The following is a 25,872-nucleotide window of genomic DNA, read 5'->3' on the forward strand; positions in this document are numbered from 1 at the left end:
AAAGCAAGCATTTCCCCTGCCACTTTGCAAAAGCACCTTCAGCCTCAGCAGGGAAAGAAAACTCTGGTTTTTCCTCCAGCTCTGGCTCTCAGGCCAAGCACTGACAAGCATTTCCTTACCTTCATCACTGCTCCCTCTGCCGAGGCAGGTTACTCATATCCTCAGGTTTCCAGTGCCTGGCACAATGCTCTCGACTTTCTTTCCAGCATTGCCATGGGAGCAAGCAGCAGATCCCTTAGGTCTACCTAAAGACCTCAGCCAGCTTATGTCCCTGTGGAAACCTCTTGCTGCATCCATGACAAACGTGCTGGCACGGCGGCGTTCAGTGCTGTCAGCTCCAGGAGGCATCACCAGTGCCCTGGGAGCTTTGGGTGGCGGGGCTCAGCCCCTCCGGCCACCACCGTGCACCCCAGCAGCCCCTGTCTGAGCTCCCGATGTCACCTTGGGGTGCCCCGGAGGGGCTGAGCTGGGTGCAGAGGAGCACAGGATCCGTGTCTCTGGTTTCCACTGACTCCATCCACCAGCGTCAGCATGCTCAGCCCTGTCTCCACGGCAAAGCTGGCTCGCCACGTCTGTCTCTATCATCCCGGAGCAGGTTTCTCCATTTTTGATTAACTGGGAGACTGCAGTGTGAGCTGTTCCCTTAATGAACTCATCTGTTACTCTAAGGACTTCGCACTCACTTTGCTACTGGCTAATATATTGCCATTAGTGCTCTGCTTTGCTCTGGAGTTTACAGCTTGTAATAATTATGTCTAATTTTGATTTTTTTTTTCTTTAAATCACTACATGGGGTAAAAATAGACTCAGTAATTAACTTCTTTCAGAGAGGCAGATATCAAAGTTAAAGAGGGGAGAGGGGAAAAAAAAAAAAAAAGAACCTAGCTCCGCACAGGGTGCTGCTGGCACCTCCTGACAAAGCCTCACTGCAGCGTTTCTGCTTCCAGGATCGTCTGTGAAATGGGGCAGGCGCTTCCAGGGATCAGCTCCGGCCCAGTGCTCCTGTGCATCGGAGAGTGCAAGCCCGAGTTCACGGCCAGGTCCGCGCAGCAGTACTCCTTCGTGGTGAGTGCCCTGCGAGGCGGGGAGCGCCCTGCAAGGCTTGGGCTCTGCAGGGGCACGCGGCAAACGCTGGGGCTCCGACACCAAAAGGCAACCCCAGATTTTTCAAATGCTTTCCCCATAATGTTGCACGAGCTGCTTGTTTGGAGCTGCCCAGTCAACGAGCCTGGTTTTCAGGATGTAAAGCTTGTGTGGGTTTACAGAATAGACAGGATTTAGATGGGAACCTTCAACCAGGGTTTCTACAGCATTTGGTTTCAGCTTTGCACCTCCAGAATAGAGATAACCCTTGACTTGCTGGGCTAGGTTACTCCTTGCGAAGTGCGTTGGTGTACTTGGAGCAGGAGCACTTCGCAAAGCATGGCTTTGTTCTATACCCAAGGGCTTTTCTGTGCATAATTTTCCAAGGAATTGGAGTTGGGACTCAAATTTTTATCCCGTCTTGGGTAAGGAAGAGTGATGAATGAACATTGTTACTTTGGGCCTTAGCTAAGGGCAGAAATCTACAGCATTGCTTCTGCTTGGTTTTGAAGGTTTGCTTGCCTGTGTATGCACAGTACAGGCACTGGTGGGGCTTTTTGCTTGAACACAGAAATGCACGGAGGAAGAGAGCAAGCACCTGAGTCCACCCTTAACTTTAGGGTCATGAAGTTCCCATTTTCTGTACCACGATATTCCATTGTACCTTCAGAAACCAGTGTTACAGGCCAGGAGTGCTGCTGCTCCCAGGACACCTCTGTCTACTTGAGAGTAAAGTGAAGAGATTCAGGGATCACGGATTCCTTCTCTCCTTTGGGTGTTTCCGTGTTGCTAGATGAGGTGAAATTTTGCTTAAATACACCAGAACAGCCTTTGATCATCACAGGGCACTGCCAGTCCCCAGACTGGCCATTAGTTAAAGGCAGATTCTCAGGTGGCACAAAAGAGGATGCTCTCTTGGTTTGTGTTGAACAATAATCAGGAGCCAGTGGAAGGCAATATCAGCAATGAGTCGTGGAGTAGTACCTTGCAGCAACCTGGTAAGCATATGTCGAGCATCATCCTTTGCATTGTTGCTTCTGATTTTCAGTACCCACTATGATTATCGTTTCTTTTTTCAGGCATCTAAAACTTCGCATATATCATTTCCTTTTGTTACTTGGCCTCTATTTTTTCTCTTTGGCACCACCACAAATTCCATTACAGCTGGTTTATGCCATTAAAGTCAGTAGTAAAATTGATTGGTACCTTAAAGCAGAGCTGTGCTTTGACCCTGGGAGGGTTCGTGCCTTGGTGAGCTCATCTGGTGTCTGCTACCAGGCGGGAGCTGTGCTCGCACCCTAATTACACCCATTTCGTCTGGGGAGGTGGAACCTTGGAGCTACTTCGGATCTGTAAATCTGTCACAATTATCACCAAATCATGAGCTGAAGATGGAAAATTCTCATATAGCTTTCAGACCCTCATCCGCTGCCAGCCTCCTCGCCTCAGGACTGGGAGGTTTTGCAGGTCTCTGGTTTGGGCCCTCAAATCTACAGCTTCTCGGGGTTGCAGCCCCAGCTTCTGAGCCTGGCAATGCTTTAAATTTTGGAGGATTGTAAGAGGCTGGAGCTAAGAAATGTGTGAAGTACCCGCTCTGGGTGTCCCTGGGTTCCCACGAGCAGCCTGTCCCCAGTGCAGGGCCGGCAGCGGGAAGAAGGAATTTCCCCCCCTGTAAAATTATTCCATAATTATCCATAATGGGGTGGATTGTGTGTTTTTCATAGGAGTGAGGAGTCAGGGTCAAACGGGCTTTTGGTCTGAGCTGCTGCGCACCCAGAAAACCCCAGTTGTGTTTGGAAAGCAGCACAAACGCAGCGAGCTGCCAGGCAGGTGGCACCGAGGGAGTGGGGCTGGGAGGCTGCCAGCTGCAGATGAGAGTCATAAAGAGGGTAATGGGGAAGCATTAGTAAAACAATTTGGTTATATCCACTGATGGAAAACAAATAAAAAGGTACCATCTTTCTGCAAATTCCATTAAGGGGGACAAATAGCTATCACGAGCACGAGGCAGGATAAAGAGGTGGCACTGCTGCCATAATATCACTGACAAAATGTCAAGTGGGATGTAAATGCACTCACCGAGATGTCTTCCCATCGGCAGTAGGAAACAGGCTCTGCCCCCACGGTGCCAGCATGCTGCTTCACGTGAGTCTGGGGCTGCTGGCGCTGCGTTTTGTTAATGTGGTCCAGTATTTCCCATTACCGTGCCCTGGTTTTAGTTTTATTTTTTATGTTTTACCACAGCAGCAAACTTTAGGCAGTTGTGTTCGGATCTCCATTGTGGCAGTTTGCTTGGTTTGCACTCCAGTTCATTTTTGAAACCGCAGTGCAAGCAGCTGGCTTTGTTTATTTATTGAGGAACAAAGGCAAAGGTAAGTACTTGAGTTTGCCCAGGCTGAACTTGCAGTTACTTCTCTGAGGTGTGTTTCGTTCACAGCAGGGTTCAAAATTTTAGCAGGAGGTTTGTCGGGTGTCCGGGACACGTCTCTGTTTTGCTTTGAAAAGGGTTTTCTTTTGCTCCCCGTGCGCAGGCAGGAGCACTGCTGACCTTCTCCTCGTCTTTCCTCAGACGCCAGCCGTGAGCTTCCTGACACCCAGCCGCGGCCCCGAGTCGGGCGGGACACTGGTCACCATCGCCGGGCACCACCTGGGCGCTGGCAGCCGCGTCTCCGTGCTGCTGGGGAACCAGAGCTGCGCCTTCCAGGGGTAAGGGGCCGAGCCCGGACACGGGGCTGCTGTAGCCAAGCATGCATCAAAAATTTTTGAGCCTCAAAAATGCATCTGGGAACCCCTGAGAGCTCCCCTGCTTTCATTTATTTTGTGAGGTTGTTGTCTTTCCTATTGTCACTGAGCCTTATTTGGTGAAGGATGGGGCGCATCTGTAGTAGTGCTGGCCATTGCTCCGCTTTAAGGCTGTTAGGTGTTTAACTGGTCCAAAAATCTCAGGCAAACAGCACTGCAGTTGTAAAATGTTTACAGCAGTCATCAGTACCTGCCCCCAGACTGGTGTGATCTGATGAAAATGTAATATTTATAGAATCACAGAAACATTTAGATTGGAAAAGACCTAAAGGTCGTCAAGTCCAACCACTAACCTCGCACAGCCAAGTCTGCCACTGAAGAAATGTTTTGACAAACTTCAGGTTTCTCTTTTCACAGACCAGCACCTCACACAACTTTTGTTGCAGCCCCTGCTGTGGGTGTCTGCCCCTTCCAAAAACCATCAGAGCTGGGGGGGGGGGGGGGCCCTGAGTGGCGGAGCAGAGCCGGGATCCTCACCCGCCTGCTGCCGAGGATCACACGCAGCCACAAATCTCCCCCGGGATATCTAGGGCAAATTTGCTTTTTACCCAGCAGTGTAAACGCCGAGTTGACATTTGCAGGGTTTAATGGGTTTTCTTGAGGCTTAGTTAAAAAAAGACACCAGCAGTGAACATCTGTGTGCATCGCATACACACCCTGCACTGGGCGCACCCAGGCGCCCTGCTGCCACTGGGTGCCACGTGTACCCGTGAGCCTGAGCCAGGAGCCTGAGCCACAAGGCACCAGCTCGGAGCCCGTGCCCAGTCCCTGCAGGCTGGGGCTTCCCTTTGCTTTTTCTCTGCGGCTTGCAAGCCTTGGAAATGCCCAGGAACCCGACCGAAGCGGTGTGATGTGTGCAGGGATTCTGCCTTCTAAATCCCAGCTCGGGCTGCCCAGGGGGATTGAAGGAAGTTTCTGGGAATGCAATGACCCCTGGAGGTGAATTTCTCATCTGGAAGACGACAAGGTTCACGGTTATGGGATCTGTGAATATGCAGACATGGGAACGTGTTGGGATATTAACAGTGATCATTCCCTGTCCGTCTTCAGCCAAGCACCACAGGAGCAGGCTGGGGCTTGGCCTTCCTTGCACCTGTTGTGACACCAGATGAACCTGGCACCATGGTATGGGGCCAGTGGAAATGCTGAGCATCAACAATTATTTATTCCATCAGCCTCAGAATAGCTAAACAGCTTCTTGGTTCCCACTTCATGGTGTAGATGAGAAGGGGTGGATTATGAAGAGCCTGTTAATAATGCAGAAGGCTTTAATGGACTTCCTCAGCTCTTGTTGTGTGCCTGGTGTCTGCTATGTATCTGAGAAAAAAGGAACTGAAGGACATTGGAGGCATTGACTGCATCTGTTGCTCCTTTTATACTTCCTTTTCTTGGATGATTCCCTCTGCTGAGCCCTGTGCACTCAGGGATGTTTGGAAAGCTCTGAGAGTCTGCCAAGTCCCAGGTGGCACTGACACACCGTGGAGCCTGCCCTTCCTGTGCCGGATAGCACCCATGGGGACGGATCCCAGCCAGCAGTTTAGAAAGGGCACAAGCCTCACACCACTCCCAGCCCTGCTGCTTAACTCCTGGCCGCTGCACTCGCCTCCCCATCATCCCCACCCCAGGAATGGAAGGAGGACTTGGGCATGCCTGGGGTGCTCTAGGAGGTGTGGGCATGCTGCAGACGAGCTCTCCGAGTGCTAAGCACTGCAGCCCATCCATCAGCATTTCTTCCCGTATCCAAAGCAGAGATGCCAGATTGGCTCCTTGACGCACACAGGTGATTGCGTTACCATCAGCACAAGCAGCCTGCAAGCCAGCCTGGGGGTAGAATTAGCCTTGTAATAAAATCCCTTAAATATATGATTATATTCAGGCAACCTGCAGATACTGACCTGCAAAACCTGGAAGTGGTCTGAAGTCTCGGCGTGTTCTAATTACCCCAGGCAAGCAGAAACTTAAACAAAACAAGCGGCGGTATATAAATGACTCCATCTTTCTTGAGGGGTCACACTGTGCACTTTGTTTTGCTTGGACTGTTTTGAGGCAATGAACTTCAATTGTACGAGAGGGAGTGGGGGAGCTTGATTAGATGAAGCGGTTCCTAATGAGATTCACTCTAATTACAGCTTCCCCCATTCTCACGTCTCTGATCGGAGGAGTGGGTAGATTCACCATGACGACACAATAATAGCACCGAAAGCTAATTAACTGCTCACGGGGAGCGGCGGTGCCAGCAGCCCTGCGTCACGCCAGGGCTCACGCCGGAGCTGAGGGGCAGGGAGAGGCAGCACGAGTGTGCAGAGTGAGATAACGGGGCGGGAGGCAGGGGGTGCAGGCGGTGAGCGCATCCATAGGAGCAGCCAAGGCTGGTTTGCTTTGGATGCTTCAGGAGCTTGTTGCTGTTGCCTCAGTTGTGCTGGGTGGGTGTGCAGAGGTGTAAGGCTGGAAGCACCATGGTGCAGTCAGAAGCCCTCCTAAAAAGCCCGGTGTGGAGCGGTGCCTTCCTCAACGAGGTGATGGGTACGTAAGGATCTAGAGAGAGGACCACAGCACATAACTCACGTGGAGACACCACTGGAAGCAGAGCAGTGAGCATGCTGAGTGCGAGCCTCAGCCATTGAGGCACCTCCGTGGGTTGTGCAGCATCTGAGGAGGGTGAAGATGGAGCGTGCAGGAGTGCCAGGTTTTGGTTTAAGTGCCATAACAGCAGTGAGATGCTGAAGAGCTGCCTGTCGTCTCCCCTGTGCTGGCAGAACAGGAGCCAAAGCTCAACGAGCCATGGAAGCAGCGTGGCCTTTCCTACCCTCGGGGCGAGAGCAGAGACGCAGGCTTGGGCACGGGGCTCCCAGGGACGAGGCTCCAGCACTGCACGCCGAGCAGCAGCGCTGCCGGGCTTTGTGGCCATGAGCAGCTCCGTCTCCGCTGCGATTCCCTTGGCCCTGCAGCAGGACATCAGAGCTCGTTTTCCTTTTCCATCCACTGCCCAACTCCCTTGTGCTTTGCCAGCACCACGCTTCCCAAGCCGGGGCTTCCGTGGGTCCGTCCCGCTGCTCATGAGGCCCCGTGTGTGCGGGGGGGGCGGGGGGGAAGAATTTGGCTTTTGAGCGAGTTTACGCATCCCTTTTAAAAAGCAGCCATCTGTTTTCACACGCCCAACAGAAGGCAGCAGGTTCAGAGAGGGATGCGGGAGGCTGCAGTTTGGCGCAAAAAGTGCTTTTCGCTTCTCTCCGGGGAGGCAGGCAGAGCCCCTGCTTGCATGGAGCTCTGCCCTCCCTCCCATGTCTCAGCAGCTCAGCACCTTTGTGGGCTTCAGAGCACGGGGCTTAGTGAGGGGCCAGCCTTGCTGGGAGCTGCGGGGCTGCCCCACGGGGACGGGTTTGGGGGCTGCCCACTGACTCTCCCCCTGCTCCTCTCCTGCGCAGGCGGTCCACGAACGAGATCGTGTGCATGTCGGCACCGTCAGCCCACGGCCTGGGGCCCATCCACGTCTCCGTGAGTGTCGACCGGGCCCAGCTGGAGCAGACCTTGCTGTTTGAGTACATCGATGACCCGAAGGTGCAGCACATCGAACCCGAGTGGAGCATCGCCAGGTAACAGAGCTCTGGCGGCAGGTCACGGAGTGACCTCACCTGGTCTGGTGGTTTCCTCTGGGTGAGGGTGAAAGAAGGACAATTGGGAATTACACGGCCCGTCCAAGGTCCTGCATTCGTCAGTGCTAGACGTCTGCAGCACTCGAATTTACTGAAAATCAGGTCCGGAGTTACTAAAGTCGTAATTGCCAAGTCAATTACAGCAATAGCAGCCCGCACCGAGACTCTGGGAGCACGAATAAAGCCCCAAGAACACTTCCATCTGCTGAAGAAGTGCACAATTGCTCATTAAAGGCTTCTTTTTGTAGTTGTGGGATAAAACAAAACCAGCAGCCACCGAGAAAGGAAAAAGCTGATGCTAATCAAAACGCACTGTTTATCCAAGATTGACTGCCAGGAACGGTGGCAGGCGCTGTCACGTCGCCGTGACGTGGTCGCTGCTAAAAACCCTGGGCTCTGCTCGTCCCCTGGCACTGCTTTAATGGCTGTGCTCACGAGGGATGTAACACAGCCGTTCATCTCAAATTCCAATTATTTTTTAAAATTGCCCATAAAAGAAGGAAGTGTCTCGCAGCAGGCTCTGCGAGATGTTTGCTTTGAGCCCCAGTTCAAGATTGCTTCTTGGTTGGGGTGAGACGGGTTTGATGGGCTTGTCAGAACTGCTGAGAGATGATCCGAACAAAACAGCCAGCCTCTGCCGTAGAGGAGCTGGAGATTTGGGTGAATTTGGGCTGTGCTGCTGCAATGAACACAAAAAAGAAAAAGCCAGGAGGGGAAGACACTTGTGGTGTCTGCTGCTCAGGTGCAGCGCGCGCCCGTCCCCCCGCCACCCATGCCATTTGTCGTGCACTGCCACATTCCTTGGAAACATCACTGTGTAAGCCATTGAATGCTGTGACTAATTTATTGTTCTTAGTTAGTCTCGGCTCAGTTGATTTTTTTGGTCCCATTTCTCGTCCTGCTGCCTTGCAGTGCTGCCTTGTAGAAGGAGGCAGGCTCATTAAGTTGTGAGCCATTGCTCCCAGCCACTCGGGCTGGGCTGCACATCCCCATTGTCACCCGGTGCCCCCACATCTGCAGAAAGCATCTTTCTGAGACCAGCAAGCATCCTCATTGCCAGGCACAGCCCTGGCCCCATCCTCCTGCCGGTCACTAACCGCCTGTCTCCCGGTTCTCCACAGCGGGCACACGCCTCTGACCGTCACCGGCTCCAACCTGGACGTCATCCAGGAGCCACGGATCCGCGTCAAGCACAACGGCAAGGAGTCCATCAACGTAAGTGCTGCTGCTGGGCTGCATCCCCGTGCCGAGCCACGCAGCGGGACCCCTTGTTCTTGTACGTTACAGACAAGAATTGTACCTCCAGTACACTTGGAAATTATTTTGACCCGGTAAAACTGAAAAATACTGCTTCTACGCTGTGATCTTTCTGTATTATCTTGGAAAGGGCAAATCAGTTAGCAGTCTTTTCCTATTTACTTTCTCCCTTCCCCCAAAGACCTTTTTCTTCTGAGCTCTTTTTAAAAACATCTAATTTTGTTGTTAGCAGTAGCAGTTACAGTGTTACAAAAATAATTCCGAAGACACAGAATTGAGCGAAATTAAATCTTCCACTTCGAGTTGGGCCCTTGCTGCTCTGTAAGGCGAGAGTCTCATAAATCATCAGCTCCCTGCTCCCAGGGCTGGAGGAGCCGTGGGTGTCCTCAGCCCGGCAGGAGCTGACCTCCCTGCTACCTCCACCCTGGGCTGCCAGGGGATCATTCCTCTCTCCCCCAGCACCAGGGAACTGCCTCTAATCACCAATTTGTAGCAGAGGCCAGGTATTCATTAAGGGTCTGCTTCAAAGCTGGCGTTGCCCACGAGGATGCAACGGGAAAGGAAAAGAGCAAGTGATCAGGTATGCAGTCCTCCAGCTGCCTTAAAACATCTCTCGCTTTGAAGCTCTCTCCATCTCTGCTCCCGTGCCTGTGCTGGCTGGAAGGGAAGCAAATTCCCCCAAACTACGGGCGTAAAGTATTGAGCCTGGATGAAATATTTCCAGCAAAGCTTGAATCCACCAGAGTTTTCAGGGAGCGTTTAAGGACGGAGAACATCACTGTGCAAGTCAGAACTCACCAGCACAGGGATGAGTTTTTCCCTGCTGCTGCTCACAGGTCCCCAAAAAGCATTTTGTCTTTTTGCACAGGTCTGCAAGGCTGTGAATGCCACGGCGCTGGTGTGCCTTGCGCCCGCCCTGGCCCCCGAGCACCGACCTGGCCTGGACGCCGTCGAGCGGCCTGATGAGTTCGGCTTCATCTTTAACAACGTGCAGTCCCTGCTGGTCTACAACGACACCAAGTTCATCTACTACCCCAACCCTACGTTTGAGCTCCTGAGCCCCACTGGGGTGCTGGAGCAGAAGCCGGGGTCGCCCATCATCCTGAAGGTAAGAGACCTCTGCAAGCCTGGCGGGATGCTGTCGGTGGCTTACTCAAGCCCTGCAGAGCAAAATGGGGGGCAAAATAGTTTCATATCTGTGCACACCCTATAGCTCTTACCAACACAGCTTTGTAAGGTAAAACCCAGGTCCTGTCCCATATAGTTGGATCAGTAAAGCTGTTGCAGCTCTACATGCAATGGCTGTGTGAAAACCCTATCATCTCCAGGAGGAAACAGAGCTTCTGCTAAGGGGACCCAGAAAGCAGGGGGTGAGGGAGGAGTTTTGTCCCCCTTTGGAGAATTGGAAACACCTGGAGGAGCCCCAGCATTTGTGCAAGTAATGATAACCAGAGAAACACACCGCATCTCTGTAAAGTCTTCTCCACCTCTGTTGCCAGGGCAAAAACCTGTGCCCGCCTGCTCCCGGGGGAGCAAAGCTCAACTACACCGTGCTGATCGGAGAGACGCCCTGCGCCGTCACCGTCTCTGAGACCCAGCTGCTGTGCGAGCCTCCAAACCTCACCGGACAGCACAAAGTGACGGTAGGGACCGGCCGCTCCACTTGGCAGCACTTCTTCCCTGCCTCCTCCTCCTCCTCTCTGACCTGCTCAGGTACCGAGTTAAGTTCCCTGTCCAAGGACCAGTAGGATTTTAGATCTTTATGGCTAATTGGAAGCTTAAAATATTGATGTGGAAACATCTTATTGCCTCCTTGAGACTCGCTGCCCGCTGTCAGAGCCTTCCAGAAGCAATAAATAAGTACAGCGTTCAGCACCAGTTTCCATCCTTTCCCTGGTGTTGCTCGCTCTCCCTGCAGGAATGGCGAGGCGAGTGTCAGCGCGCTGAATTCCCCCTCCTGCAGGACAGGGAAGCATTTTGTCAGTCCTCATAGCCAGACTCGCTTTGCCAAGGGGATAGACAGAAGGTTTTGGCTTTTCCTGAGGCAGAAGGAGCCAGCAGTATCTCAACACCGGACTGCCTGGATCAGCAGCCCCGTCCAGGCTGACAGTCAGTGCCTTCGCTTTGGTTTTGGGCACTGCTGCTTTCCCTCATCCGCTCGCAGACCAAGCACGCAGCTGCCGAAATGCTTGAGCAGAGCCCAAATGAGATTGTAATTGTGATTTATTTCTCTTGAAGTTCAGCATCCAAACCATATTCATATTATCACAGCGTGATGCACAGCAGCGCAACCTGGCCGGGAGCTGCTCGCATCTGTGGCCCGGGCACGGCCAAGGAAAGCCAGCGCCACCGTCAGCCTCGGCGCATTTGCCCGTGTCTCTTCCCCTCTCCTCCTTCCTCCCTCCCCGTTTGCTCGGGGTTCTTGTCAGGGCAATTGTCACCGGATTGCTAATGTCCACGGGTTACAAAAGGGGCCTGAAAGCTGTAAAATGAAAGTCAAATGGAGCCATCAGATAAAAAGAACAAAGCCCTGATAGCGGAGGGCTGGCACATTTATCATGACTCGAAGCCTCCCTGTGTTCACAGGAGCTGAACCCTTTGTTTCTGACGGTGACCAGCGCTGCGCTGGCCAAGGCAGTGCAGTGCCTCTTCCCTAGGCATCGGTAGGGCATCTGGGGCCGGGGGAGAGGGGCTTTGGGACAGGATAACACTCCAGCAGAAATCTCTGCTCACCCCCGCTGTGCTTTGTAGGTGCGCGTTGGTGGCATCGTCTTCTCCCCTGGCTCAGTGAGCATCAGCTCCGACAGCCTCCTCACCCTGCCGGCCATCGTCAGCATCGCGGCCGGCGGCAGCCTGCTTCTCATCATCGTCATCATTGTGCTCATCGCCTACAAGCGCAAGTCCCGGGAGAACGACCTGACCCTCAAGAGGCTGCAGATGCAGATGGACAATCTGGAGTCCCGGGTGGCCCTGGAGTGCAAGGAGGGTCAGTACCGTGCTGCCCCGTGCCTGGATGTCAGCCCTCCCTCACCCCTGCAGCCCTTCCCCTCCCTTTGCTCAGCCCCATGGGGACCGCTCCCTCCCCATGCATTGGGTCCCCTGCCGTGTCCCTCACCACGTCCCAGCCACCCGATGTTACAGGGGTAACTGTAGGGCTGGGACAGAAACCATTTGTCATGTCGTACATCCCTGTGAATGGCCGAATCCATCTGGAAAGGCACTTAGTGGATCAAAGACAAATAAATAGAAAGCTGCAAATTTCATAGTGTGACCTCTGGATGTATCGATAGGTGCATTGGATTTGTTCGGCTGATTTTAAAAGGGTAGCCTTGAAAGTGTGAGACAAAGCAGGAGGTATATTCAGGAGAGCCCACAGATTTGTCATGGACACAGCCTGGCTGGGCATGGAGACCCTCCTGGGCCAACGTTTTGTGCTTTGGAGAATGAACTGCTAGGGCACGCGTACGGCCATAATATCCACGTTGAGGTCATGTCACAAGAGGAGGAATAAATTCCTTCCTGACCCCTGCAGCAGGCAGTTTCTGCTTGGATTTGATCTGCATCAGATTTGATTCTTTTGGTAACTGGTGGTGGAGGAGGAGGAGGAGGAGGACAGAAAATAAGGGAGGTACCAAGTTACGAAAATAGATCCTCATTTCTATCTGCAGCCTTTAAAGGTGTTTTAGGTGTGTGTACACAGGTGTGAACCGCATACAAATGAATAAGCATCTTTTGTTCTCAGCGTCTGTTCTCTGCAGCCTGTGCTCTCGGCTGCTGAGGGCGATTCTTCAAGGGTGAGGGTCTGCCTGAGCTACTGGCAAGGTCTGCTTGGTGTCCACTGCTTGTGTGGGGGCAGGCAGCCCGCCCCAAGACTCTGCCCCGCAGCCTTGGTTCCCCGAGCTTGTGTCTGACCGTGCTGCTCTTTGTGTTCTCCCCAACAGCCTTTGCAGAGCTGCAGACAGACATCAACGAGTTAACCAGCGACCTGGATCGCTCCGGCATCCCCTACCTCGACTATCGGACGTATGCCATGCGGGTCCTTTTTCCTGGCATCGAGGACCATCCCGTCCTGCGGGAGCTGGAGGTAACGGACGGGCAGTGCCCTCCATGCCGAGTCTTGGTAGAGGCCCTGGAGTTATTAGCAGGCTGAGCCCCGAGCTCATTTTAACGAAGAACCTGGTGCTGTATCTCCATCGCACGCTGCTTGCTTCCTCTTTCCCAGTGCTGCTTTGGTTTTCTTTTCTCGGTTTGTATATTGCTGTAGGCCAGCAGCAAAGCAGGCCAGGGAATTCCTGGTGTCCTTCAAAGCGCTCCTTCCACAGAGCCGCCTCCTGCTGCTGTTCGCAGCGTGCCCACAGGAGGGCAAGTGCCTGGCCGGCCTCTGGCTGTGCCGTCAGCACCTTGCTCCTCTCTTGAAGGGCTTTACTGAGGTGCCTGAGTGCTCAGTGCGCTCACACGAGGGCTAATTAATATTTGTGCATCGGATTAGATTCCTTTCCAGCACGGAGCAGTTGCTGCCATCGAGCCGGCATCCCCAGCTGCGCTCCCGCACCCCAAGTGTCCCGGTCCCACGCATTTCCTTTGCTGCTTTGCTCGCCAAATAAGTTGATGAGCTAGCAAACAAATATGAATGCTTCTTATTTGTTTTACTCATGAAAAACAGAACTGCAAAAGTGATAAATGTGTTGCCAATTACACAGTTGCTTAATTACGTAACGTCAGTAAAACCAATACATAAGTCTCCAAGATGTTTGGTAAAGAGTTGCTTAACGCTGTTCATCATTTCCGTTCGTAATGAATTACTCCAGTCTGGAGCTGGCTGAAAGCCTCAATTAATTTTTTATACTTGTCCCATAATAAAGCAATAGTCTAAATTGGTATTTAATTTACTTATAAGAGTGTCACTTTTTGTGCAGAACAAGCTAAATCGTACATCATTTATAGGGCCGTTAGCCTCAAAGCAGCAGCTTTATGGCAGGCAGAGTGCTCGGAGCAGCGATGAAGATGTGCTGGAGTGCTCGGGGAGCGCAGGAAGGGCGATGTTAGCGCTGGCTAACCGTGCAGACCACATTTGGGGTGCTGAGAGGCAGAGGTGGGGTGTTTCTTGTGCGCCCAGGGCTAAACCAGCCACACGACCCCCGGTCCCCATGGCAGCACCAGCGGGGCTGTGGGGCACGGAGTGGTGTCCCTGTGGCAGTGTTTGCTCCATCCTGGGCAGGAACAGCGGCATCAGTTCTGCTGTCATCACCCTGCTCTTGGGGGATGCTGCTGGTCCCCATGCCTTGATCTGAAACTAATGGGCTCCGTTGTCCTGTGCCAGTCTCGTGGTGGACCACAGTTGGAGAACTCGGGGCTGTGCTGTGCACGTGGTCCCCTCCGGTCCCTTGCCCTCCTGATGGGTGCTCTCTTCCACCGCAGGTCCAAGGGAATGGGCAGCAGAGCGTGGAGAAGGCGCTGAAGCTCTTTGCCCAGCTGATCAACAACAAAGTCTTCCTGCTCACCTTCATCCGGACGCTGGAGCTGCAGCGCAGCTTCTCCATGCGCGACCGCGGCAACGTGGCCTCGCTCATCATGACGGGGCTGCAGGGCAGGCTGGAGTACGCCACCGACGTGCTGAAGCAGCTGCTCTCCGACCTCATCGAGAAGAACCTGGAGAACAAGAACCACCCCAAGCTGCTGCTGCGCAGGTAGCGTGGGGCCGGAGGGGCCGGGGCCGTGGGAGGGCGGCGCGGCACAGGGGAACCCCGAGCTCTGCCCGGGGGTTTCGCTCCCACTGCCGGCCCCATCGGATGTGGGGCTGTCCCATCATGGGAGGGAGCTGAGGGGCACAAAAAGTGGGGCTTGCTGTCACCGCCACACCAAGCAGCACCCTGTGCATGCAGGCAGGAGGAGGAGGAGGTGGCAGCTCTGTGTCTGGAGGGATCGAGATGCAGCATCTGCAGCTTTTGCACCAGGCTTCAGGTTTTTAAGGACAAGAGCCTGCTTTGTTAGGTGTCTGTACGGTTCTGAGGGCTTCTGTCTCCCATCAGCCAGGGTGTTCTCATTGTGAGCAGATCGTTAAAAACCTGGTTTGGAAGAACAAACCCATCAGGTCAGCAGTGCTGGGTATTGTCCCTGTGCCTCCAGGGAAAGGCAGGCTGTCCCAGCTGTGTGTCCCCACCTCTCCTCTGCAGCCCAGGCACCTCCGTGGCCCTCACCCCGTGTCTTTTTTTTATTTTTAAATAAAAAGGGGGGTTTATCCTCCCAGCTCCCAGGCTGGGTGCAGCAGGGCCATTTGTGTTTCACAGCTGGGGAAAGGAGCTCGAGCATGGGTTAGGCAACTAACCCAAGGTCATGCAGGGAAATGTCAGAAAGAAAAGAGGAAAAAGGCTTTATAAATAGAGGCTGGATGAGCCTATAGGCTAGGCCATGAGAAGGCAGCTCCCTGTTCTCTGTGTCATGAGCTGCTGCCATCCCATGTCCTGCTGGATCCTGTCCGTGCTGCCGACTGCAGCTCCTCTGGCATCTTGCTGGGGCGGGCAGGCGAGGGGAAGGGAAGGATTTCACAGCTCCAGGAAAATTTCAGGGATTCCTCCAGCCATAATGAATATGCTTGACAGGAAATTGCTTTAAATCTGGCTGTGTTTGCGGAGGCAATAACTCATCTCAGAGAAAGAAGCCGTCTTAATTTCCCCCGTGGTTTGACGAGTCGCTGGGAAGGCGCCTTCTGCCTCAGCCAGCAATAATGACTCTGCCGTGCTCCAGGAGCACGAGGCTGGCGGTCAGAGCCCTGCCCGCTCTGGCTGGCGAGGCAGCGTGCCATGACCGGCCAGAGCTCGTGTGCGGCGTTCTCCTTGTGCTGGGAGGTCAGAGGCCAGGGAACGATGACAGACACAGCTCTGATGTGAGAAGGGTTCGGGTCTGGTGTCCCAGAACCACCCAGGAGAGGAGTTGAGCCAGGAGCAAATGTTCTGCTGCTTTAAAATGGGTGAGAGGAGGAGAAGCCAGGCTTGATGCGGTGGTGGCGTTGGCAGTGTGGTGCCAGCAGGAGCCCATGGGGGCAGAGCTGGGTACACACCGCCCATGGAGCAGCCCTGCAGGGACAGCCCCATGCTGCTGCTCGTCTGCTGTGAGCACTGGTGTCAAGTGGGTTCTGAGTGTCAGAGATTACAAGTGGGCTCTGAAGGGAGGTGTCTGCATGGGGACAGGAATCCTGCTCTGTGCCCGCTGCTGCACAAAGTCCCCAGGGGCTTCTGGAGCACCCAGGGGATGGGGGACAGCGCCCCACGCTACCTGCCGCCCCACGGTGTGCCTGCTGTGTGTATTTACAACATGGCTCTGCTCTATCTCCTGTCTTGGTATCACCATGTGGTGACAAAACTCCTGTCACTTCTTTATGAGGGGCCTCGCTGGGGCATTTAATCTGTGACACTCTTCCCCGTGACACCGAGCTCCCGGTGCCAGCCAGGCGAGCTGGGCTGCTGGAGGAGCTGCGGTCGTGCTCCCCGCTCCTGCTGGTGGGTGGTGTGCGCGCACACACACACACACACACACACACACACACCCATCCCTCCCTCTGTGCGTCTGCACACCCAGCCCTACACGCACCCGCTGCTCCGAAAGATCATCCGTGGCCCAGGGGGAGAGCAGAGCAGTAAATCAGCAGCCATCTCCCTGCTAAGCTGGAGCCAGTTCTTGTTCTAGAAATGATGACATGGTCTGCTGTTTCAATTACGACTTGTGGGGTGAGGGCTGAGCTTGACCCCGGTGCCGACGTTTGTGGTTTTCAGCGGGTACGTGGGATGCAGGCACTCAGCCCTTACCAACCAACTGGCCGTGGGACTGAGATAGCAGACCCCAGGTGGTGAAAATCGCATCCTGTTTGGCTGCCTCTTGATGACAGCAGCAGCAGGACCCCCGCTCCCATGCTGCGAGTGCCCCTTCCCCACAGCAGCAGCAGGGGCAGGACCCAGCAAAGCGCTGCTGTTGCGTTTTGCTCCGAGTTGGTCGTGAGTGAACAGCCACGGAGTGAGACGCTGCTTATTTTTATTTTTTTGAGCTCTCTGGTGGCAGCAGTTGCTAATCAGCGCTCCGTTCTTCCTCTCTTTCTTCTTTGTTTTTCCCCTCTCTTTCCTCCACTGCTGCCCCTCGGGGGAGACAGCAAAAAAAGTTGATATTAAATCAAATAGCTGCTGTGGTTCCTGGCACAGAGAGCAGGCAGTGGTTGGGAGACCTAGACAAAGCAGGGAAAATTAATAAAATACATATTTATTTTGGGGTTCTCTCAGCTCCTTTTGTTTAGTTTTGTTTCATTCCCAGTGCCTCAGCGGGTCAGGGGAGCAGCCCGGCCTTTGGATGCTGGCATCGGACCCCCCGTGGAAAGTCCTCGCCAGAGCGTGCTTTGCCCTTGTTCTGTGGTCAGTCTGAGATGGGCTTTCTCCAAGCCTAGGGATTGTCCCCTGCCGCGTTAATCTTCAGGAGCTTATGTTTTATTTTTAGAGGCAGATTCAAACGGCGTTGCAGGCAGCAGCCCGGCCGCAGCGTGCAGGCGGTGCCTGCTGGGGTGGCAGCACAAAGCTCGGCAGCCCCCTGCCCGCTGTGCAGGGCAGAGGTGGCTCCTGCCAGGGGCTGGGGACAGCTCAGCTGGGCCCAGCTCAGGCCAAAAAGTCTTGCTGTGCCACGGGAGGCCAGGGGCAGTAAGAACAGGGGACGTGTTTGCAAGGAGCCTGCTGTGGCCAGCAGCGCTGAAGGCACTGAGCAGCCCCTCTCCTCAGCTGGCATAGGACAGTGATGATTAATTTCTTAATTGGTGGCAGTCCCTGGAGCTGTTGCACTGCAGAAGTCTCTCAACGTCGAGGTGAGAGTGAGATTCAGCACTCGAAGGTGAGGAGAAGTGGGAGTGGAAAGCTTTGGAGCTGCTTCCTTCTTTGCTGCTCCATTCAGATGATTTTTTATTTCTGACAAAGCAGCAGAAGGTAACAGCCAGCCACGGGGGTACCCCTCTCCCAGACAATATGTTTTCATTTTCTGCGTTTTTCTCCTATTCTTTAACATGGCTGTGGCAGCAACTCTTCATTTTCTGTGGCTTGTGGCTGGCTGGCGCAGCCGCGGCAGCGTGCTTGTGGTTCTCCTCCTTAATTGGGTGCTGGAAACGTTTTAAATAGGTGAACCATGCACGTGTCAGTTTGTAGGATGAGTTTTTAGGCAGTTAATCAATTCAAGCTCAAATTCTTTGGGGATCTGCAGACATTTTCACAAATTTCTGGCAGATGTTGTGATCCTAGGAGATGATAGATAACGTAACCCCCGGGTTAGGTTTTTTTATTTTTTGCAGGCTGGAGTCAGCTTTTGTTTGCTGAAATCTGTGGTTCCCATTTATACTTGATCCGCTTGACTTTGTGATCAAACCCTGTTTTTTTCCATTAAATGCCATCATCTCCAAACACGCTGGATGCTGTATAAATACATACCGAGAAGCAGTCCCTAATTCAAGTCAACAGAGCAGCTGGGGAAGAACAGAGAAAATGGGTCAGGAGCAGGACTGGGACCGGCAGGACCCCATGCTTTGCCGTGGCTGCTGCAGCATCGCACCACCCTCGTGCAGGGCAGCCTGTGTGCTCGGCAGGCTGGGGGCACGGTGTCCCATGGGCAGTTTGCAGGAATGGCACCAGGAGCTCAGGTGTGGGCCACGAGACGTCCTGCCACCAGCACAGCCAGCCTGTCCTGTCCCAGGAAAAGGCACCGTGGCATTTTAAGGAAAGTATCCCCCCCCCCCCCCCCCCCCCCCCCGGTCATGCAGAGCCAGCATTAAAAACTATCATTAGGAGGCATTGTATTTAAATTAGAAATAATCTCGGGCACAATGTGGGGAGAGGATGCTGGGTGGGACTGGGGAGAAAGCTGCAATTTTCCTGCCATTGTCACTCTGCTGTCCCTGATTGCCAGCCACCGCTGCAAATCCCAGTGATTTACTGCGCCAGGCTGTAATTTGCACCACGTGCGAGGAGCCGAGTGTCACCAGGCTCCCCGTCACCATCAGGGCTGTGATGGGCTGTCAGCTGGGCGCATGTGGACAGCGCTGGCTGGGCTGGCCTCATCCTGCTGCCTGCCTGCACCGGTAGCCATGCCGGGCTGGCGGTGGTGCTGTGAGCTGTGCCCACTGGTGCGGGGAGCAGGAGAGAGGATGCTCGTCCGCTCCCATCTCTGGCTGTTCCCACTTCCTGAGGCTGGCTTGCGAAGGGAGACGTGGTTTGACTTTGTCCGTAACATGCATCTCCTCCTGGCTCCCCTAGGACAGAGTCGGTGGCCGAGAAGATGCTGACGAATTGGTTCGCCTTCCTCCTCCACAAGTTCCTCAAGGTAAGGAGGGATGGAGCTGGGCCCCCACTGCTGCTCTGCCGTCCCACCCACATGGGCTGGAGCTGGGCTTGCAGCTCCTCCGTTAGGGTCCAAGTGAAATGACACAGCAAGGCAGCTTTGAGGGAAGTTACCTGAAAATGCCTCATGAAATGGATTTTCCACTGCTTCCCCTGAGCACTGTTTAAAGGCTCTCCTTGGGAGAAGGTTTTCTGCTCTTCTGTTTGATGTTCCCTGGTTTTGGTTACACCTCGTGTCACCTGGCTGTATTCTCTAGAGTACCCCAAACTGTTCCCTCTTGAGGGCTTGCACCTCGTTAGTACTTAGGGGCAATTCTCACTTACACTTCCATGCCTGGGCTTTCATATTTTTTAACTTTTTTTTTGGTTTCGGAAACCCCCCCCAGAATTGACTTTATGAGGATGAACGACGAGATCAAGATCTCAGATCCCCACTTTACAGCCATACAGACTCAGCAGAGCTCCCAAGCCAAGGACAACACACCCAACAAGCAGCGGAGCTCGCGGTTTTGGCCGCCCTCTCCAGGAGCTGCCGGGGGCTGAGCCTGGATTGCACACATGCTAGCGATTAAGGCAATGGGACCGTGCCTCTGCTGAAATCAGTCATGTTCAAAGTCAGTCTGTGGCCAGTGGCCCTGGAGGAGATGCACCTTCACCTCTGTGTTAGTTTTGCTGTCTGTCTCGTTGGTAGGAGTGTGCCGGGGAGCCGCTCTTCATGCTCTACTGTGCCATCAAGCAGCAGATGGAGAAGGGCCCGATCGATGCCATCACGGGGGAGGCCCGCTACTCCCTCAGTGAGGACAAACTGATCCGGCAGCAAATCGAGTACAAGACTCTGGTGAGTGATCCCTGGGGATGTTGCCATTAATTGCTTCTGTCCTCCCCACTTGGACGTGAGCCCTTCTGGCCCGTGGGCCAGTGGAGGGGCCACTGCCGTGAAGCAGCGGTGTTGCCCGTGCAGGAAGGCCTCGTGCTGCCAGACCCAGGCCTGAGGCAGCAGTGTCCCTAGCTGAGCTATGTCCCAGCAGCCCGAGCTATGGTTTTGAAAGGCAGGGTTGGAGGGGAGCATTTTATCTCCCCGTGCATTGACCATTAGCTTCCCTGTAGCAAAGGGAGGACTGCTGGACTCTGGTCTGAAGCCCCTCAGAGAATGGTGTGGTTCCCCTTCCTTTCCAGATCCTGAACTGCGTGAACCCAGACAACGAGAACAGCCCAGAGATCCCTGTGAAGGTGCTGAACTGTGATACCATCACTCAGGTCAAAGAGAAGATCCTCGATGCCGTGTACAAGAATGTCCCCTACTCCCAGAGACCGAGAGCTGTTGACATGGACTTGGGTAGGAGCCCCCCGCATGCTGGAGGGGGTGGGTCGGGTGGGGGGTGTTAGCAGTGATCCTCAGTGGGTTTCGCTGCCCAGCGGTTGGGCAGATGTTGGTATCAGAGCAGATCAAGCCCGTGGGTGCCCTTTCCCTCACTGACTGCGTGGCTTTTGCCCCCTGCAGAGTGGCGGCAGGGCCGGATAGCGCGGGTGGTCCTGCAGGATGAAGACATCACCACCAAGATTGAAGGAGACTGGAAGCGCCTGAACACCCTGATGCATTATCAGGTGAGAAAGCAGCCCTAGCAGGTGACTTCCAGGAAGCTGCCAGGAGGAAGGAGAAAGAAAAGCAGAAATTTAATTTTCCAAGTGTCTCGCCTACCGAGGCAGGCGGGGAGGTCACATTTGTATGATAAACCTGACTGCTTCAATGTGCTTCTGCATTAGACAGGAAAGCAACCTTGACATGGATCTTAAAGAAACTAGCAGAGGTGAAAATTGGCTAAATTAAAACCGCCAGCCGTGCTGGCGAGATAGACAGAGCTGGGAGAGGGCTGAGCTGCTGCTGCTGGAGCCGCGGGGCCGGGCGGGGATGGCATGGAGTGGGACAAGCAGGAGAGCAGCCGGGGGAGGAAGAGGAGTTTGTGCCTTCCTTCCAAGTCCCAGACCTAGTTCTGAGCCAAGTCCCAGGAGTTTTGCCACTGAAGCCATATAAAACCAAGCTAGGCAGTGAGGATGCTCTATTTTGTGTTGGCCAAGGTGAGCTAAGAAATTTTTGCCATCCTTAGCTTTTGCAGCACGAGCACCCTGGAGAGAAGCGTGGTGGTGAGAAAGGACTGCTTAGGCTGTGTGAGGTGTCCAGAGGTACAGGCAGAGCTGGGGAAGTCTGGGAAAGGAATCAGAGGCTTTTCCTCCAAGGCTGGCTGCAGCAGAGGATAACTGCATTAATTGGGACTGGTAACCTAGTACTGTCCATCACTAACTACGCAGCAGTGTTCAGTATTTAATCTGGCATCCCTCCCTGTTTATACACCATCGCGAGTCCATCAGTGTGACTCACGCTGTGTAAGCTGAGCGCCAGCCACTATTGACAGGAGCCACAGCATCAGGGAGCGAGGCACAGGGTGGCATAAATATGCAGAGTGCCTGTAAAAAAGCTGCTCGAGGGTCAGCTTCCCCAAGCAGCCCGAAGGATTACGCAGATCACCGTAAAATGCCGTGGGAGTCGTGCAGATGAATTGCATTGTTTTTAAAACCTCTCCTACCTGACAGTTGCAAGGGATTAACCAACACGCAGGGAAGCAGGGAGATTTTATTGTGCCTTGATCTGTAAAAGTCATCTGAGGAAGTCACAAGTGAATTTCATGTTGCTCTGACATGTGCTGGGTGCTAGGGGAGCAAGTATTTTCACTTCGGTGCCTGGGGGAAATCTGAGCCATAAGTTTACCCTTAAAATAAACAAAATCCTGACAGCACTCAAGACACTGCAGCTATTCCTGCCACTCGAATGTCAGTTTTGCTCTGGAACAAAGTGGAAGTTTGCTGCCAAGTATCTAAATAGGTAGCAGTTGCACATGGCTCTGGCCACAGCTCTGCACAGCCCGAATGGAGCTGTTGCAGCCATAAAAAGAAGCCAAGTTCTCCGCGCTGCAACAGAAATCTTGTCAAGGCAGGGCTTTTGCCAAAAACAAACAGCAATGATTTTTTGTATTTCTACCAGTATTTTTTTCTGTTTGGGTAATAAATGTTTTTATTAGGTATCAGAAATACAGATGCTCCAGGACTACACAGTAAAACAAATATTTTGGGCAGAGGCACAGCTTAGAAGAGGGCATAAAATCACCTGCGCCCCAGGCGCTGCTCTCACCGCTTTAACCAGGGTTGTCGAAACACAGAGAAAGTGCCTGGCAAAGGAGCGCGGGGGGAATTCTGCGATCTGCAGGAAGGCAGGGAAGGGAAACCATCCGTACGAAACATCTGTGGTTCAGCCATAAACATGAAGTGTAGATTTCCTCCAGCTTGTGGAGGACTGGCGAGATGATTTCTGGATTTCTATAAATATAAGATCCAGCTCTGTAAAGCTACCTCCCCCTTTCATTCAGAGCTGTCCTTATTTTCAGCCGGGTGTCTTTCTCTTTGTCACACACCTTTATCTGCCGATTTAAGCGATCTCCGTGGATTTGCACACAGTCACTGGAGATGCCCAGCACATGATTTCCTCCGATAAAACCATGTGCATTTTGGGGAGGCACTGCTGCCTCGGAGCAAACGCTGAAGCAAGGACCAGCAGCGCCTGGTCCCCACCATCCTGCTGCTGTGCTGAGTCCTGCAGCTCCTCAGGGCTCAGCACCATGCCCTGCCCTGCCAAGCACCAAGCAGCCTTCCTCCTGCTTGCTGTGCTCTGCCAGGGCCGGGGCAGTTATGCAGCCCCACACCTGCCTGTCAGGTTTTGAACATGTTTAGGATGATAAAAATACAAAATAAATACAGTATATGTCTGCAACAGTGGATAAAATGTATTTTTCATTGTAAATCTTGTCAAAAGCCAAGTTAGATTTAAAAGGAAATATTCACCTTTCTGTAACATTTTTGAACCACGTTAGAGAATTATATGGAGAACTGCATGCCTGCTGCTTATTTCTTCATTTTTAAAATAGAAGTATAGGTTAAATAGCTGTAATGCTTTGTTAAAGTCTCTGGAGCTTTTAAACCAAGTTGTAAGGAATTGTGTTACATTTGTGTGGTGTCCTTTTGGTTTCATGCCTATTAAACTCCATGGGAGAGTCTCACCCCGCGTGGCTTTACTCGGGGAAAACGAGGCACTGAATTCAATATCAAATGATTTACAGCGGCTCGTGCAGGGTTAACTGGGAGGCAGCAGAGCATGAATACCTGTCAGCCACTGGGAGCCTGGAAGGGCTGAGAGATTAGAAAACTATTTTAAAGGAAAAATTAGAAGCAGAGAGGGAAGATTTGTGCAGAAAACGAGAGCCAGGATCTGGCGGCGGCCATGAAGCTGCTCGGGCTGTGTCCTCGCTGGCCTAGGTCACGGGGAGGTGTCGGCGCTGCCAGACCGCGGCTCCCCCCGGCCCTGTTTTCATTTTTTTTTCTCTTTAAGGTGTTTTGTGCAGTGCTTTTCCAGCTGGTAGAAGAATCAGAATATTTATAAAGTTGTAAACCAGCCAGCCAGCTTCTCAGGCGTCTCCTGGGCTTTACGGAAGTGTGGCAACAGCAGAGTGAGATGGGGAAGGAATGCATCTTACATCTGATGCTAATTTGTACGCTGGTACTTTTTAGCTGACGAGAGCCATTCAACCCAAAATTTAGAGAGTGAGAGCTCTTGGTGTGTGTGCAGTTTCTAACGCCTCTCGCCCAGGTCTGTGTGGCTCCGGTGAAGCTGCAGCACCCAGCGCCAGCGCTCAGCTTCGCCCGTCGTGAAACTGAGCTGAAGTGGCAGCTAATAACAGCCTAGGAAAATAATATCACCGCTGATCGCTTCTTCCATTGACTTAATAAATTGGATGAAGTGAGGCAGGAGCAAAGGAGGAAATAACAGAGGTGTTTGAAGTGTTTTGTTTAGGAATATCTCACTTTTGTGCTGTGAAACACAAGTGCTATTATTTCCACTATCACTAGCAATAATAACAACTCACATTTGCATGAAACCTTTCATCTTAGCGGACCGCAGAGCCTGGAAGGGAGTGAGCTGGCTGTGCGGCTCCATGCTGTGTGTGCTGGTGCTGAGGGAGGTTCTGGATGCAGGTCGCAGCCCCCCAGCAGCTCCTGTTCCCTCGGGACACTGCAGCACAGAGGTCACAGCCAAAAGGCCCCTGGCAACCTGTGGATCCCTAATTATCATAAATAAGCTAAAAGACATCCAGTGCCTATTAGATTTATAGGGAGGGTAGAATTAAACATGGCTACTAAAGTCTGCTATAACAAAACCTTGTTAGCACTAATGTTCATTTATAGTTTGACTTCCCAGCATTTAATTCCTTCTCTGGTGCAGCAGAGGGACAGACAATTTAATACCCTTGAAAGATGGCTTTATGACGTGCCAGGCTGTAAATCAAACTTTTAAAGTTCATAAAAATTGTTAAAATAAAAAATGGTTTAATAGGAATGTTTTATGGTCCATAACGTTATTATAGCTGTTTTATTCCCTCTGCATTGTTACTTTAATTGGATCACAACAATTCTTGAGATTCTCATTTTTATTGGATAAAATGTAATCTTAAATCAGAGCAACCCAAACCATCTTCAATATGTCTTTTGATTTACACTCCTTTCCTTCAGTCCCTTGCCATCAAGCTGCTCCTGACCCAGTGCAGAGCTTGGCTGGATGAGGAGCACCTCTCCCCTTGGGAAGGCCAAGGGCTCTTTCCCCTGACCAAGGACCCAAGCACCAGGTCATCAGCTCCTTGCCAAGCCTGGGCCCTGAGGATTTCTCTTGGCTGCATTTGCAGATAAGCACCCAGTGCAGAAAGCAGCTCTTGCTGATGTCTCCCCCTCTGTCTCCTCCCCAGGTATCGGACCGCTCAGTCGTGGCTCTTGTTCCCAAACAGACCTCCTCATACAACATTCCTGCCTCTGCCAGTATATCCCGCACATCCATTAGCAGATACGGTAAGAAGCAGCCGTGTGCTGGGGGGTGAAGACTCGCAGGAGGTGGCCGGGTGCTGCTCTGCCACTGAAAGCCGTGGGGCCAGCTCATGTCCTGATTGAGGATGTATCTGGGTGAGCTGGGATTGAAGCTGCCTTTGTTGTAGGAGGGCAGCACCTGAAGGGAATTAGGTGGAAAAAAGCAGCAGCTTCCACCAGATGACCACGGCACGTTGTCTAAAATGACGTTACGTTCACGTGCCAAACAGAAAAGGGTGCTTGGCTACTGATTTTTTGCAAAGGCTTTTGCGTCTGTGAGCTGAACAGCAAAAAAGACCTGAGAGGTGGGAAGAGGAAATGCCAAGCACCGCGTGAGCAGCCTTTGGGAATGTGGGTCTGGAAAGGGCCAGGGAAAGGCTTTTGGCTCGGCGGGGCCAGATGCTGCAAGGCACCTCCTGGCTGCTGCTGCAGGAAAGCAGCCTTGTGCACCCCCATGGGAGCAGGGCTGCACGAGAACAACCCAACTCCTTCATCTATTTCTCCTCTAAGTGGAGGATCCTGGATTCTTAGCTAATGGGTCAAAAACGGGTAACAGCAGTCTTAACTCGGCGTGCCAGGATTCACACACCTGGGAATTCGGTATTTGCATAATAGCACTGCTAGGCACTTTGCAGATGGTCCCTAAAGGCTCCCCAGCCTGAATAAATGAGCCCGTTAGGTGCCAGGTGTGCATTTATAGCACTAAATCCACAATCAGAGTAATCATATACTTCCATAAAAGGCAGCGGTGGCAAAATCTCTAG

At 52.9% G+C, this 25,872-nt stretch overlaps 1 protein-coding gene across 1 annotated transcript in view; it reads left to right on the top strand.

Annotated features, from left to right (window-relative positions):
• The window catches only part of PLXNA2 (plexin A2), a 134,838-nt gene that overhangs the window by 103,188 nt on the left and 5,778 nt on the right, over positions 1 to 25,872 (top strand). The window contains exons 13-26 of the mRNA XM_035561404.1: positions 948 to 1,065; positions 3,653 to 3,789; positions 7,311 to 7,478; positions 8,660 to 8,753; positions 9,664 to 9,903; positions 10,295 to 10,438; positions 11,547 to 11,781; positions 12,737 to 12,879; positions 14,214 to 14,482; positions 19,067 to 19,133; positions 19,842 to 19,988; positions 20,327 to 20,486; positions 20,652 to 20,755; positions 24,994 to 25,093. Of these exons, the coding sequence (XP_035417297.1) occupies positions 948 to 1,065; positions 3,653 to 3,789; positions 7,311 to 7,478; positions 8,660 to 8,753; positions 9,664 to 9,903; positions 10,295 to 10,438; positions 11,547 to 11,781; positions 12,737 to 12,879; positions 14,214 to 14,482; positions 19,067 to 19,133; positions 19,842 to 19,988; positions 20,327 to 20,486; positions 20,652 to 20,755; positions 24,994 to 25,093 (2,126 nt within the window). The remainder of the gene's footprint in view (positions 1 to 947; positions 1,066 to 3,652; positions 3,790 to 7,310; positions 7,479 to 8,659; positions 8,754 to 9,663; positions 9,904 to 10,294; positions 10,439 to 11,546; positions 11,782 to 12,736; positions 12,880 to 14,213; positions 14,483 to 19,066; positions 19,134 to 19,841; positions 19,989 to 20,326; positions 20,487 to 20,651; positions 20,756 to 24,993; positions 25,094 to 25,872) is intronic.

This window comes from Cygnus atratus, chromosome 24 (assembly GCF_013377495.2).
Source record: "Cygnus atratus isolate AKBS03 ecotype Queensland, Australia chromosome 24, CAtr_DNAZoo_HiC_assembly, whole genome shotgun sequence".
Classification (NCBI taxonomy): Eukaryota; Metazoa; Chordata; class Aves; order Anseriformes; family Anatidae; genus Cygnus; species Cygnus atratus.